Consider the following 15,610-nt stretch of genomic DNA (forward strand, 5'->3'; position numbering starts at 1 on the left):
CACCTCTTCCATTCCTTTTCTTTTTTTCTGTCCCTTCTTTCTTATCCTTTTCAATCTCTTTTCCTTCCTTTTTTCCTTTCACTTTTCCCTTTTTTTCTGTTCCTTTTCCTTCTTTCCAATCTTTCCTTTTCCATTTCTTCTTTCCCTTCCTTTATCTTTTCTATTCCTTTCCCCTTCTTTCAGTTTCCCTTCTTTTGTTCTTACTCCATTCCCTCTTCCCATTTCTCTCACTTTTCCTCCTTTTTTCTTCTTTCCCTTCCCTGTTCCTTTTTTCCTGTCCTTTTCCCTTTTCAATTTATCACTCTTCATTTTTTCTTCCCATTCTTTCACTTATTTCTCTCCCTCTCTTTTTTCTTCCACTTCTTTCATTCTCATTTTCCCCCTTCCTTTTTCTTTCCTTTCAATTTTTCCCTTTCCCCCTCTTTTCCTTTCCCCCCTTTCCCCCTCTTTTCCTTTCCCCCCTTTCCCCCTCTTTTCCTTTCCCCCCTTTCCCCCTCTTTTCCTTTCCCCCCTTTCCCCCCTTTCCCCCTCTTTTCCATTTTGTCGTCCCATTTCCTCCATTTCTTTCCCTTTTCCTTCCCTTTTCCCATTTCCAGCCTCCTCTTCCCCTCCCCTTTTCTTCCCTTCCCTTCCTCCTCTCTTTCACCCCTTCCCCCCCTCCCTTTCACTTTCTTCCCTCTCTCCCACCTCCCCACTTTCCCTCCATCTCACCCCTTGCCCGCTCCCTCCTCGAGGCGGGGATAGCACGGCCCATCCCCGCCGGGGGGGAAGGGGGGGGGCCGCGTCTCCACGTGCGGCGGTGGGGCTGGGGGCGGCGGCGGGGGTCTCGGCGGTGCCGTGGAGGCGGCTGGGGCCGGGCTGGGCTCGGCTCGGCTCGGCGCGGCTCCGCCCGCTGCCCGGCGGCGGGGCGCTGTTGCAGGGCTGCCGCGGGCTCGGCCGGGCGGGTGGCGCAGCGCCGCGCGGTGCCCGGCGCTCATCTCCGTCCGCCGGGGCGGGAGGAGCCGCGGGGCTCCCCATGAAGCGCCGGAGGATGAACAAGCTCTACATCGGCAACCTCAGCCCCGCCGCTACCGCCGACGATCTCCGGCAGCTCTTCGGCGACAGGAAGCTGCCCCTGGCCGGCCAGGTCCTGCTCAAGTCCGGCTACGCCTTCGTGGATTACCCGGACCAGAACTGGGCCATCCGCGCTATCGAGACCCTCTCGGGTGAGCGCTCCCCCCCCCCCCCCCCCCCCCCCCCGCTCCGCTGTGCCCGTTCCTCGTTCAAACTCCGGGATCCCCCCACCCTCATACCCCGGGGCCGCCCCTCTCTTCCCCCCCTCTAACCCCCCCCCCCTTTCCCGGTTTCTTCGGCCCCTACGAATTTTTCGCTGATTTTTTTCTCCGATTTTATTGAGGGGCGACCGAACGGTGGAGCCCGAAGCCGGGCCCCCCCTCGGCCCCCCCCCGGCCCCGGGTACCATTTTACGAGGTGCGCTGCCCCAACTCGCCGGGGGCGCGGAGCAGGAGGCGGCCGAAGGGGCGGCAGGGGGGGGCGGCGCGGCGGCCGCGGGCGGAGGAGAGGGGGGGGTGGGAGCAGCGCCGTGGGGCCGTGTTCTGTGGGGAGGGGGTGATGAACTGGGGATGTGGGACACGCGGCGCGGGGGTGCCCAGGGAAAGGCTTCGCCTGGGGTCGGCCTGAGGGGGGGTTGGGGGGTCGAGGTACTGAGCGCGTTTTCCCCGCAGGTAAAGCGGAGCTGCACGGTAAAGTGCTGGAGGTGGATTACTCCGTGCCCAAAAAGCTCAGGTGAGCGGGGAGCTGAGAGGAGGGAGGGGGGGACGACGGACGCGGGGCTGTGTATATGCACACACGCGCGCACATGCGTGGGGGGGGGCGCGGGAGCGGCGCCCGCTTTTACTTTCGCTCCGCGAAGCGCCGCGCGGAGAGGAGGGGGGGGTGGGAACACGGGACGGGACGGCAGCGCCAAGAGGGGAGGGGGTGTCCGCATCCCCCTCCCCACGTCCCACCCGTGGGGGGGACATCCCTCCTGCCCCGCGTGGGCCGCAGCTCTCCGCTCCGTAACGAGCCCGGAGTGAGCGCCGTGTGCCCCGCAGCATCGCGGCCCCAGCTCGCGTTTTCCCCACGAAGCGAGGGCTGCGGGCTGAGCCTGCGGGGCTCCCTCCTCCCTTCCCCTCCGGTGGGCTCGGGGACATCGGCGCTCCTGGGTGGGGGGGAGGAGCCGCAGCGATGTGCTCTCGATGCCGCATCCGCGCGTCCCCGTAGCTCAGTTCGTGGTTTGCGAGTTGAGAATCGGTGGTAGTGCCGTCGGGTTCGCGCGTGTCTGCGTGTTATAAAACTTCGGGGTTTTTCCCATTCTGGCCGAGTATTTGGGAATTTTGGGGGGGGGGGGGGGGGCTCGGGGTGCGCTGTTGGTGTGCCCGTAGGGGTGAGGTGAGCATCCTTCTGGTAGGGAGAGATGGGGCATAACAGTAATACAGCTGCAGTGATCGTAATCATGGTATTAATTGTGATAATCATGGTGATGATAATGCTGATGGTAGTGGAATACCCGAGGTCCTGCCTGGGCACTGCAGCACTGCCCGTGTCCCAGTGCTCCGTGTGCCACTGCAGGGCCACACAGCCCCATTGCTGCCCCAGGAGGGTCAGTGGGGAGGGGGGGGGGGTTCTTTTCTGCTCCCACCAGCTGAATTGTTTTTAAAGGATTCTTGGTTGCTTTTTTTTTTGTTTCGTTTTTTTTGGGTTTATTTTTTTAAGGAAAAAATCGATTCCAAACGAATTCCCGGCTTCCAGCAGGAATTACTCCTGTACTGGGGGGGAGCTCCATGCTGGGGGTCACTGGGACCCCCTGAGTGCCCCTGATTTTTCATACAGGGCAAATCAGAGGGAGGCGATGCTGCAGCGGGGACACACGCACTGATTGTGGTGCGGTGCTCTCGTGTGATGTTCTGTATTTATGGTGGTGTAGAGCCCTGCGTGGGTTCTGCTCCTACCACCATGCCCAGCCCAGGGCTCCTGCTGCCACCATCCCTCCCCATGGCACAGCACGTGGCCACGGCCACCTCTGGGGTTGGGGCTGGGAAGAAAACACCGTGGAGGAAAGGGATAACATGGAGGGCGTGGGTTTGTTTTCTTTTTCTTTCCCCCACCCCCCCCTTAATCTGGAAAAACCACGGCAGATGGACACCACTGCTCAGCCCCGCGCTAATGCGTCCCCGGGGCTGCGCTGTCACGTGTGCGGGGGGACCTTAATGCCTTCAGGCACTGTGCTGCTGGATGTGGGACAGCGATGCCCCTCCCCACACAAACCCCACACCCCAGTGGGAACCCTCGAGCAGGAGGAGGGGGGACCAGCAGACCCCATTGTTTGGGAACAGCACAGGTCAGTGTCACCCCGAGTTACCTGTGGTTTTAACACCTGATGCTGGTGCTTGCTTGGTTGTTTTTTATTTCTCCTCGTGTGTTTGGGATTTGTTTGGGCAAAGCTGTGGGAAGGGCAGGCTTTGCTCGTGTGCCCACACAAAGGATTTACCCATTCCTCCAAGCAGAGGGCAGTTTTCTGCTGTGGGGCTGGCAGTGCTCATCCGTAAGCCATCGCTGGGGATGGTGGGCATTGGTGTAATTGATTCCTCCCAGCCTGCTGTGAAGCAGGTAGGGTGCAGGTGGGGTCTGCTGTTGGAGTTTGGAGGGGGCTTAAATTAGCCTGAGGTCCCCTCAGAGATGGGAATTAATAAAAACAATGATGATGGTTAATAAAATAACCCTCAGGTCGGGAGTGGTGGCTGTTACACAGTCCAACACTGCTTCAAGCAGGGAATTGATGTACAGCAGAGGAAATAGTGGGATGGGAAGTGGTGGGGTGGGATGGGGTGGGCTGTCACTGTAGGGAGCCTGTTTTAACAGGGGCTTGGACTAAATGATCTCGAGAGGTTCCCTCCAACCCCTACAGCTCTGATTATGTGGGTGGGATGAACCGGGATGGAGATGTGTCGCGGTGTGATGGGGCAGGTGGGATGCTGCGGGATGAGTGTGATGGGATGGGCTGGAGTGGGATGAAGCAGGATGGGTGGACTGGGAAGGATAAGGATGAGTGGGGATGCAGTGAGGTGGATGGGATGGGATGAGATTGAGCGCGGTGATATTGGGTGTAGTGGGGTGGGATGGGATGAATCTTGCTCCTCGCCACACAAGGAGCTTGCAGCTGTGCCCCCAACCATGAAACCCCCCTGGTGACCACTGGGGCAGGAGTTTGTGGCCACTTGAGGGATCAGGGCTTGGTAATGCCGTAGCAGACAGCGTGGCTGTAGCTTCCCCATGTCTTCCAGTACTCCCATTTCTTTTATTGGCAGAGCCCCCATCAGAGGGACCTGCAGTGTGGAGAGGGTCACAGAAAGGGGCTGTGAATTAGCGGTGTTTTGCAAAAGCATTTTGGGAACGGTGACCCAAAGCATCACGTCCCCAGCATGCCTCCACCTGGAGCTTGCCCAAGGAAAGGCAGAGTTTTGCACAACCTCTTGCTGCTGGCTGCAGATTCCCTGCACCGGGCTGAGCACTCGTGCAGCCGCAGAGAAAGGCGGCTCCATGAGATGCTCTGGGCTGAAAATGGCAGCAAAAAGGGGGGAAAATAACGTCTGTTAAAGCACAGAGGTGAGGTGCAGGAGACCCAGAGGGAGGAATGTGTGGACACGGGGGCTGTGTGGTGGTGGCACCTGGGCGCTGCGGGCAGGTGTGTGCCTGCATCCTGTGCTGCTGTGGTGCGTGGAGGCTGTGTCGAGAGGTTTCCTTGGAAACACATTAGCTGCGTGGGGATGGAGCTTTCCTGAGATGGCTTCAGGCCCAGCAGGAGGTGGCCGGGGCCGGGCTCAGGGCTCTCCCCTGGGGCTCTCTGGGTAGTGGGGTGCTTTGGGGGGCTCCTGCTGTCTCCTTCCCGGAAAGCTGCCCACCCACCACCACAACTCGGGGCTTTTTCTTTGCAGAAGCAGAAAGATCCAGATCCGAAACATCCCCCCGCACCTGCAGTGGGAGGTGAGAAGCTCCACGCTCGTTCTGTGCTCCCTCAAAGCACCCGTAGAACTGGTCTGCATGTGGTCCTCCATTTATTTACCTTCCAGTAATCCTAGCTGGGAGCTGGGCTCCCTGCTGCTGCCCTTTTCTGGTCACTCTGAGGTGATGGGGTGTGGATGGGCGAAGGTGGTGGAGCTTTTGGGTGGAGATGGATTGGAAATGGCCCTGAGGAGCAGAAGAGTCCTCCTGGAAATGGCTCATCCCGAAACTTACTTTGGGAGGAGGTTGGGGGTGGAGCAAGACGTGAGCCTGACTGGCTCCTGCCCCACACTTCCCACTCGCTGTTCTCTCCCCAGGTGCTGGATGGTCTCTTGGCTCAGTATGGGACAGTGGAGAACGTAGAGCAAGGTAAGGTGGTTTGGTCTTTCTGTCCTCAGATATAGGGTTTGGATTTTGGGTGGCACTGTGTGGAGCCAAGAGCTGGGCTCATTGATCCCCATGTACTCCTTCCCACGCCGGGTGCTCCATGATTCCCTTCTCAGTGTGGTCCCCATCTGTGCCCCAGTGCTGATCCCATGCTGAAAGAGCCACTCTTAGCAAACCTAAATGTGGTTTTCCCAGTGATTAGGAAATAGTTTGCCTTCTGCTGCAGACATGGGGTACCAAGGGATGGAGTGCTGTGCCCTGACACTCCCTGTCTTGTTTTTTCCCCAGTTAACACAGACACAGAAACAGCAGTTGTCAACGTCACATATGCAACAAAAGAAGAAGCAAAAGTGTAAGTAGCCTTTTTTTTTTCTTCTCTTTTGTCTTTCTTTTCTTTCTGTCCTGGAAACGTGGTGAAGCACTATGCGTGGCCAGGGGTTAGCCCTACCAGCCACGTTTGCTTCTTTCCACGAGCCAAAGAACAGATGGAGGCTGATGTGCCTCCATGTGATAAGGAGAAGTTTTGTTCTCGTTGCTGTGGCGTTTCCCATGGAGAGCTGTAGCCATTCAGCATCAAGGGAGGGCAGACCTGGGATGGTCCCAGCCCCATTGCCCTCACTGTGGACCTTCCAGGCAGGACAGATCTCCAGCTGACCACGTGAATTCTAGCAGCAAAGCCCAATTACATTTCCCAAGCTTGCAGCCTCTTTGGGTTGTTTTTAAGCTCATAGAGCTTCAGGTGCCTTTAGGGCTGCCCCCATGGCCCTGTGCTTGTCCCCTCTGTGCCTTCTCCTGGCCTCAGCTCTCAGCTGTGTCCACTTGCAGTGCCCTCCACACTCCATCTTTTCAACAAGCCTATCAGGTCATATGAGCAAGGAGTTGTCTTCCCAGCTTGAAAGTCCAGACCTGAACTGGGAATGTGCTGTGTTACCACCAGTATGACCAGCCTGAGTGGCTGGGAAGGAGGAATATTGAGAGGAAGATGCAGGAGAGGTGCTGAAGAACCTCTGTGGTGGTGGGAGTCCTATTGCACCTGGAGACAACTCAAGTTGGAGACCCAAATTGCCAAAAACCCCACTCCTGCTCCCAGGAGCATCTAACTGCCTTCTAGAAGGCAACCCCTCACCATCCCCTTGTCTCCCTGCCTTGCAGAGCACTTGAGAAGCTCAGCGGCCACCAGCTTGAGAGCTATTCCTTCAAGGTTTCCTACATCCCGGACGAAGAGGTGAGCTCCCCTCCGCCCCCCCAGCGATCCCGCCGCGGGGGCCACGCTTCCAGGGAGCAGGGCTCCTCCGTGGGGGGCTCCTCGCAGCCCAAAGCGCTCGATTTCCCACTGCGGATGCTGGTGCCCACGCAGTTTGTTGGTGCGATCATAGGAAAGGAGGGCTTGACCATAAAGAACCTAACTAAGCAAACCCAGTCCAAGTAAGTACCTCGAATGGTTTTCTTTCCTTCCGCAGGACTCTGTAGGTCCCCTTGCTTTTGACTGTTGGCAGACATTGTGTTTTTGGGATGTTAGCTTCAGCAGAAGGCAGTCAGCCTGTCCTATTGCTGTGTAGCCCCGTGGGGTTGACCAGGTCAACCCGACATCCCAGATGCATCTTTGCTGGCCTGGGGTGAGCCTGCTTCCAGCAGGGCTCTCAACGGGGAGCACATACTGTAAATAGACAGAAATGGGGACTTTAAAGCTTGGTGCTTTACGAAGCAGGAGAGCACTGCCCCAGTGCCAACCCCAATACGGATGTGCTGGCAGCATCACTTGGGTCACAGAGCTCTCGCCCTGAGAACGTAGCTTGGGCTTGAGCCTTGGGAGAAAATAGGCAGATCTGGGGGTAAAATGGGGATCGTAGAGATGGTGACTATCTTTGCCCATGGGATTTGCTCCTTATTAGTGCTCTGTAATGGTTGGGCATGTCAGACAGGGGTAGATGGGGCGCTGCGCAGGCATTGTGTGAAAGTTGTGCTTTTCGTATCAATTTGAAGCCTTTTTTTTTCCACGCTGATGCTTTTATTTTGGAAGAAAAAAAGGAAAAAAAAAAGGCAACGAAAGGACTGTCCTGGTGAAGTTTTCCATGTTTCTCGTGTCGATGTTTACATTGATTGCATGGTTTTCCTGCACGCTTTGTTCCTGCCCAGATTTGTTTGTGTTTAACCCAAAGCTGTCTTCTCCCGTGTTCATCGTCCTGAGCCCGCTGATCCCACAGGACATGAGCCTCCTGTACCAGAACATCCTCCAGGGCGTCCTGTTTCTCAGAGGAGCTTTTAGAGGAAATGATTTAGACCTTAATAGTGCATCTGCTTGAGCCCAATTCCTTCCAGCCCCAGCTGGTGCTCAGCTGTCTCCAAAACATGCTGACCACTGCAGATCTCTGTAATAAGGTCTCCAGTGCGTGTGGCCCCGTGGTCTGCAGAGCAGAGTGGTGTAGCACTCAGCATAGCTCAGGAGGATGCTCTCTTTGCTGGTGCTCTCCCCTGCCAGCAGTAGGCAAAGACTGGTGCCCGTCCTGCTATGAAAAGTTAACCTCCAGCCTGGGTAAGAGAAATGTTTGAAGATCTGTGTGCATGCGTGCCTTGGGCTGAACTCGGAGCTCAAGCTCTGCTCTTCTTGTTTGCCACCATCCCCTGCTCCCAGAGCTTGTGGGCACTGGGTTTTAGAGGTGTCCTGGTTGACAGAAAGAGGTTTGTATGGAGAGAGGGCAGCGCCGTAAGGAGGGGAATGTGGCCACCTCGCAGCTGTGAAGGCACCTGCTGCCCTCCCAGCTGCAACGTGTGCCTTGTTGGGGCCAATCACAGCCCTTCTTGTCCAGGTGAGTCCCTGGGTGTGTTTGGCAGTGGGTGTGCCCTCGCTCTTGCCACCTGAGACTGGAAAGTTTTCCTCTGCAAGCCCTGATTTCCGCCCCAAAACGCTGCTGTGTGGGCAGTGTCTGCTGCAGAGGTGTAGGCTTCCCATGCCCTCCTCCATGCTTGGCAGTGGCCGGAGATGCTTCCTGAGCTCTGGGGACAAAACCAATCCCAGGCATCCTCTTGCATGGCTGTCCCCTTATCCATCCTCGCTCTGTACTGGACCTACACACTATCAGCCCTGGGATGTGCTGGGATGCCCGTTGCCCTCCGGCCCTGTGGGGAGGACGTGCCTGGATGCAGCAGCCCGTTCCTGGTGTTCCGTCTCCTCTCGGCAGACTGAGCTGATCCTGACACATCCACATTTGGGATGGGTTGCAGGCCAGCAGGAATCCTGCCCCGTGTTTCACTTTGGATTCTCGTTGTTTTGGAGCTTCCACCCAGCTCGTTTGTGGCTCTGAGCCCCTCTTTGGTACTGGGGCACAGCCGTGTGCCCCATCTCCGCCAGCTTCAGCTGCCTGTGGGATCAAGAAGCTGCCCAGCTCTGTTCTCTTTGTGGTGGCCACAGGTTCCTCCTTGTACCCCCCAGCAGTCACACCGAGGTGGTGTAACGCAGCAGCACCACCCTGAAGCACAGACCTGTTGTTCCCCTCTGGTGGCACTCGGTGTCACAAGGTGGCTGGGGATGTCCCCGTGCTGGCTGAGCGCTGCATCAGGCCTTTGAAGCAGCAAGTCCTCCAAGTCAACGTGATGGAGCTCCACAGCCTGGGGCAGCTTGGAAGGTGTCACATGTGAGTGACAGCAAGCAGCTCGGTCACCGTGCTCCACAGGCACAACTGAAGCAGAGATGACATCAACCAGAACTTCTTGGCACAATCCAACCAGGACCTGTGTCCTACCTGAGCAGTTCTAGGCAGCGTTGTAGATCAGTCGAAGTGACGCAGTCTGCCAAGCCATCGGATTCTGCTTCTCTTCAGTGCTTGGCAGAAACCTCCCCCAGGTTCCTTTCAAAGCTGCTGGAGTCCACTCTTTTAGCTCAGGGGAGGTTTGCCTGGCTGCTCCTTTTCCCTGCAGATGAAGCCTTCGTGGTCCTGTGTGCTGGCCAGCGGGCTCCTGGAGGAGATGACGCGTGTGAACTGCCACGACCCCTCCCATCACCCACATGTTGTGCTGGGGGACACCTTCACACTACAACCCAGGGGCTGTAAGCCTTGCTTGCCCTGCAGCACCCACAAACAGCCATGGTTGGGATGTGGACCTCTTAGGAAAGCAAGAACTTTGCTGTTGCCAGCGGGTGCCACGACGGAGCTGAACCCGTGACACTGATGACGGTTGCATAATTAACAGCAAGTATGGCGTCTTCCAAGGAGACTGGGGCTGGCTGCAAGATGGCGGCCACACTCACAGCCAGCAGCAAGATGGCTGCGCCGAGCTGCCCGCTGGTGGGACCACAGTGCGTGGAGAAGGAGGAAAGCTGTTCTTCAAGATGTGTGGTTCGTGCCTGGGAGTCTCCTACCCTGCTTTCCTCTCTCCTCTCTCTCAGGGCCCTTGCCAGGCACGGTGAGGCCCGTGCCTCCTTCCTGCCACCTGCCGAGGGAGGAGCGAGGAGATTGAGCACGGGCTCGGCCGGTGCGCAGGGGAAAGCTTTCTGGTCTCACATGGAAGGGCGTGAGTACAAGCGCTGTTGTTAACGTGCACGTGTGACTCCAGGCCGTAGAAACCACGGGTAAGTCGTCCCTCCGTCCCGGAGGACGCGGCGGTACTGCACAGCCTCAGGTGTTGCTGCAGTGAGATTGAGGTTGGCTGCAGGGCTGTGAGCCTGCAGCAGCGGGACGAGCCGCAGGGACAGAGCTGGCTGCTGAGGGCTCTGTCTGGAGGGGGTCTGCTTGGCCCCATCTCGGCGTGTCGTTGGATGGGGGTTGACATCCCAAGGCAGATGGCAGAGGCACACGCAGGCCGGATGCAATCTAAGCCAGCGGAAGTGAAACGCTGCTTCCAAGGGGCAGTAGATGCACGTCAGCTTTGCCCAAAGACAGAGCAGGTGTTGGAATGAGCCTGTGTTTAGCAAGCTGAGTACTGTACTCTCAGATACCTTCCTGCAACACCAGCCCCGCCTCAGGGCCTTCTTTCTGCTGCTTGTTGTGCCATAGGGTAGACATCCATCGGAAGGAGAATGCTGGCGCTGCCGAGAAGCCCATCACCATCCATGCCACACCAGAGGGCTGCTCCGAGGCGTGCCGCATGATTCTTGATATCATGCAGAAGGAAGCTGATGAAACCAAATCGTAAGTGTCCCTGGGTGGTGCTGTGGGGTCCACGTGGCTCTACAGAGTGTGTAGGTGCAGTGGGGTTCTGTTCCTTCTGCGGGTTGCCGTTGCCCTTTGCTGGAGAAGGGTCTCTGGGCCTACTGGGCTTTGAGATTTGGTTTTTTTTTTTCCCTATCTTTTAGAGCAGAAGAGATCCCCTTGAAAATCCTAGCACATAACAGCCTGGTGGGGAGGCTGATCGGCAAGGAGGGCCGCAACCTCAAGAAGATTGAGCAGGACACTGGCACGAAGATCACCATTTCACCGTGAGTGCTGGGCAGCACCAGGCAGTTCCCCCCACCCACTGAACCCCACAGCCACGTCCTCCTGTGCTCGTGGGGATGGGTGGTGGCATCGAGGAGGAGCACAGCACCCAGTCCCCAGCTGTCCTGAGGGTGATCCCTATTCTCTGCTTTGATAGTTCTCCTTTTTTTTTTGGTGTGAAGTGTAACGAGGTCTCCTGTTTTGTCTGAATGTGGGCTAGTTTGCAGGATTTAACTATTTATAACCCCGAGAGGACCATCACGGTGAAGGGCAGCACAGAGGCGTGCTCCAACGCCGAAGTGGAGATCATGAAGAAGCTGCGAGAGGCCTATGAGAATGACATTGTGGCTGTCAACGTAAGCTCCCAGCCCTCCCCTCTGACATCCCCCTGCTTCAGAGCCACTGCAACCAGAAAAAAAATGGAGCTGGGGGCGACCATCTGTTATGTTACGTTACAGACGGGGCCTCAAGTGCCCACTCAGCCGTTTACCCATCTCTCTGTGTCTTTACTTCGCTAGCAGCAGGCCAACCTGATCCCAGGACTGAACCTTAGTGCTCTGGGGATCTTCTCAACAGGGCTGTCCATGCTCCCATCCTCAGTGGGGGCTCGAGGCGCTGCCGCAGCCGCCCCCTACCACCCTTTTGCAGTAAGTGAATGAGAATTTGGGGTGTGGGGACTCATTTGTGGGCACCCTCATAGCTCTCGGGGTTGGGTTGTGCTGTGGCTCCTCACATGAGGATCCTTGAGCAAGAGCTCTAGCTCCTGGCTGGTTTGGGAAGATGTTCATCCCAGTGTGGAGAGGATGGTGAATGCCCGTGGTTTGGGTTTTTCTCCTCGGGTAGGTGAGCTGCATCCTGGTGTTGCACAGAGCTCGGTCTCACCTCTGCCTAGGACTTGCCATGTCTTGAAGGAGGTTCTCTGCTTTTTACCCACATTGTCTGCACTCCGTGCATCATGGCCAGGTGGTGCCCTGCAGATGTGGACCCACTGCCACGGAGAGGGGCTGAACTGTGGCAGGACCTGCAGAGCATAGCTGGGACAGGGAGGAGCAGCATCTCCTACTCGCCCTAACACTCTGAGAGTTGTGCCTCTTGTTGATGTGACACAGGTTCTTCTGACTTTTCCAGAAGGAGATACATGTAGATGTGTTTCAGCTGTGTTGTTTACAGTAGTGGAAATGCTCAGTCACAGCCTGAAGCAGTGATGGAGCACCTGGTGGGCAGGCAGGGCCAACCCAGGGGAGCTCAGGTGCATGCAGTGTTCCTGAGTGACTGGAAGGGCTGGAGCCAGGATCCACCTGTGGTGGTGGAAAACATTTTTCTGTTCCCCAGCACCTATAGAGCACTTGTATAGGGTGCAAATCTGCGAAGCCAGCCCATCTCCCTGTCTGTTTCTCTCTCTGTGTCTCTGCTCGGATGCTTGAGATGCAGGGAGGATGCCTCACCGCATGTTAATTCACTTTTGTACTGTTTTCTTTTTCTGGCAACGCCAGCAGCAGAGTGGCAGGAGGAGAACGGTGAGTGCTGAGCCTGTACTGGGCTTGTGGTGTGGCAAGGTGGCTGAGTGTGACGCTGGGGCTTGTGGCCATGTGTGGTGACACCCAGAGGAGTCCCTGTCCTCTGGGTATTGCTAAATTCAGGGCAGAGGAGCATTGGAGCAGCTAAAAGCAAGGGGCCTCCCTTCATTTTTATCCTTTCAGTCTCTGGAGCAGCAGAGGTGTCAGAGCACGCTTCATGTCCACAGGGTGCTTGGTCATTCTGCCTGTCTGTGTGTCCCTGGGAGAGGATGTGAAAGCCAGGCTGAAGCATCTGATTTGGCAGCAGCATTTGTTGCTTCGTGGGCTGGAGCAGCTTTCAGTTCTCCTTCCAGGCAGGCTTGTGGACTCCTTTACCCAAAACTGCCTATTTCCCAGGGTGAAACAAGGAGCAAGCCAGTGTAAACAGGGATTTTGTTCCCAGGCAGTTCCTTGCCCATGAATACCCTCTGTTTCACATGAAGTCATAGAAATCATTACAGTTGGAAAAGACATCCAAGATTCCCCAGCTCCAACCCCAGCCCACCCCACTGTGTCCCTCAGTGCCACATCCCCACAACTCTGGAGCACCTCCAGGGACAGTGGCTGCCCCACCTCCCTGTGCAGTGCCTCACTGTTCTTCCTGAGAAGGAATTGTTCCTCCTGTTTCTTCCGTGTCAGTGTCAGAGTGGTGAGCACAGTAGCTGGGGCTCAAACCCCAGGCTGTGGAGAAGTGTGGTGCGTGGAGCACAGGGAAGGAGGCTCATGGTGTGAGAGGGAAATGTGGAAGTGCTGAATTCCCCTGTGCCCCTGGGGCTAGGCAGGGTGCTGTGGTGCAGGAGATGATGCCCGTGCCTGGAGCACGAGCTTGGTGCAACCATTTTCCCCTCTGGCACTGAGAAACACGTCGTGAATCCATGACATGAAATGCTCATGGATTCAGTTGTAACCCAGCCTTCACCGAGGATCACTGTTGGTCACAGCATTGTTTTGATGTTGCTTTGCAGACTGAGGGACATCCCCATGTCCCTGCTGTGGGGTATGGGGACATCCCTGACTCAGCTCCCTGTCCCCCCCGCAGAGCTCCTCGGCGTACCTCTCGGGGCTGTACGGAGCCTCCCCAGTTGGTGCCTTCCCACATCAGCACCCCGTAAGTGCTCCCACATCCCCACAGGTCCCTCTCTGCCGTCCCCAGGGCAGGGATGCTGCCCAGGGTAGCACTTATCCCTGCAGAGCACCACGCTCCTGCTTGGTAGGGTCTGGTTGGGACGATTCTGGGGGTCTGGTGCCAACTAGCTTGGGTACTGGGGGTGGCAAGTGGAAAAATGCAGGAGTTAAGAATTAACCCTCACTCTCCCTGGCAGCTCCCGGAGCAGGAGGTTGTGAACTTGTTCATCCCGACGCAGGCAGTGGGGGCCATCATTGGGAAGAAGGGGCAGCACATCAAGCAGCTGGCACGCTTTGCAGGGGCCTCCATCAAGGTGAGCAGCAGCCTTGTGTTTGGCTTTCTCCTCTACTATGGGGGGGGGAAAAGGGCTCCCCCAGAGAGGTGGCACCCAGAGGCCGTCCTGTCCCTGCAGCAATCTGTGTGGATCCCCGTGCGTGGGGGATGCCGTGATGTTCTCCAGGTGCAGGGGTAGCAATGGCTGGATGTGCACCAGGAGTGCCAAGGAGCTGCTTCACCCCCTCCTTGGAGGGGACGAGGGGCTTAGGTAGCATCTGCAAACCCAGGTGTCCCCATGGAGCTCTGGGAACAGCCCCTCCTGGGTAGGTCTGGTAAAGCAGGGGCTGCTCTTGTACTCCTGCCCCCTTTGTTTTGCAGATTGCCCCGGCAGAAGGGCCCGATGCCAGCGAGCGGATGGTCATCATCACAGGGCCACCCGAGGCACAGTTCAAGGTGTGCTCAGGGCTGGGAGCACAACTCGGGGTCATCCCTGGGGTCCCTGCTTGTGCTGGGGGACGCCGCTGTTTTCCTGCGTTTCACGTCTCCCTCCCGCAGGCCCAGGGGCGAATATTTGGGAAGCTGAAAGAAGAGAACTTCTTCAACCCGAAAGAAGAGGTGAAGCTTGAAGCCCACATTAAGGTGCCTTCCTTTGCAGCTGGCCGCGTGATAGGCAAAGGTGGCAAAACGGTAAGGGCAGGCACAGCAGTGGGGCTGGGTCCTCCTGGGGACGGCCACCCCGGCAGTGCAGGCTCTGCCTTCTGCTGCAGGTGAACGAGCTGCAAAACTTAACGAGCGCAGAGGTGATCGTGCCACGAGACCAAACCCCAGATGAGAACGAGGAGGTCATCGTTAAGATCATTGGGCATTTCTTTGCCAGCCAGGTGAGGCCTCTTCTCTCCCATCCCCAGGTTCAGCTGCCTGCCCCGAGGACGGCCCTGTGTGAGCATCCTTCTCGCGGTGTCTCTGGGAGGCACTGTTGCTGTCTCAGCAGCTCTCCCCAGTGGTGCTAGCGCTGAATTAAACGCATTTGGAGCAGCCTGGGCTCCCCTGACTGCCGCCTTTCACTTTCTCCCCAGACTGCACAGCGCAAGATCAGGGAAATCGTCCAGCAGGTGAAGCAGCAGGAGCACAAACACGCTCAGGGAGCCCCTGCCTCGCAGCACAGCAAGTGAGGCTCCCGCCCAGCACCGCCGATGAATGTACCCCTGCCAGCACAGGCAGGGAGCAACCAAAGAGCAAAGAGCAGCCCGGGGCTCGGGGACGGCCCCCTGCCCCCCGGCCTCCCATCCCACAGCCTCCACCTGGCTCGATTCCTGACGCTATCCCTTTAGTTGGACTAACATAGGCAGAGGGGTTTTGGATTTTGTTGTTTTGAGTTTTTTTTGTTTCTCTTACTTCCTTTCCCCCCCCCCCAAACACCCCTTCCCTGGCCAGCTGTGGCTGGAGGATCCCACCCGGCACCCGGTAATATATTTTAGGATTAATATATCAATAACAAAACTAATGCCGGTTTTTAATTTTTTTTTCTAAGCTTTTTTTTTTTTTTTTTTTTTTTTTTTTAACTGTCAGAGGGGTGGGACGTTTATGTTTTTTAGTCGAAGCAGGCTTTTCTAGGCTTAAGGAAAGGAGCTAGTCCAGTAGGTGCAGAGTTGTAAGGAACGGCAAGCATTAAACAAGTGTTTCTTAAGGGCCGTGGGGAGTGCCTGGATGAGCCAGCACAAGGGATACCGTCTCCTACCAGAGAAGCCTCTCCTGTCACGCACCCTTTCCTTGCTTCACAGAGCCCAGAGCTGTCCCTCTGTCACTGCCACACA

General features: G+C 57.0%; 1 protein-coding gene across 3 annotated transcripts; it reads left to right on the forward strand.

Annotated features, from left to right (window-relative positions):
• The first annotated feature begins 950 nt into the window (after positions 1-950).
• IGF2BP2 (insulin like growth factor 2 mRNA binding protein 2) lies at positions 951-15,055 on the forward strand. 3 transcript variants are annotated; one of them, XM_065747793.1, is made up of 18 exons: positions 952-1,205; positions 1,725-1,785; positions 4,974-5,022; positions 5,358-5,409; positions 5,716-5,779; positions 6,580-6,652; positions 6,785-6,852; positions 10,419-10,553; positions 10,718-10,840; positions 11,059-11,194; positions 11,357-11,485; positions 12,332-12,355; positions 13,434-13,502; positions 13,717-13,833; positions 14,175-14,249; positions 14,352-14,483; positions 14,564-14,677; positions 14,873-15,055. In XM_065747793.1, exons 1-18 carry the CDS (start codon positions 1,016-1,018, stop codon positions 14,966-14,968), a joined length of 1,707 nt encoding a protein of 568 aa, XP_065603865.1. In that variant the 5' UTR covers positions 952-1,015; the 3' UTR covers positions 14,969-15,055. The 3 variants fall into 3 exon arrangements, with proteins under 3 accessions (XP_065603863.1, XP_065603865.1, XP_065603864.1); XM_065747791.1 differs by having other exon boundaries at positions 951-1,205; positions 6,580-6,852; XM_065747792.1 differs by lacking the exon at positions 12,332-12,355 and having other exon boundaries at positions 6,580-6,852.
• Positions 15,056-15,610: the final 555 nt, after the last annotated feature.

This window comes from Cyrtonyx montezumae, unplaced genomic scaffold (assembly GCF_038088225.1).
Source record: "Cyrtonyx montezumae isolate F1298 unplaced genomic scaffold, pur_monq_1.0 scaffold_5, whole genome shotgun sequence".
In the NCBI taxonomy this organism is placed as follows: Eukaryota; Metazoa; Chordata; class Aves; order Galliformes; family Odontophoridae; genus Cyrtonyx; species Cyrtonyx montezumae.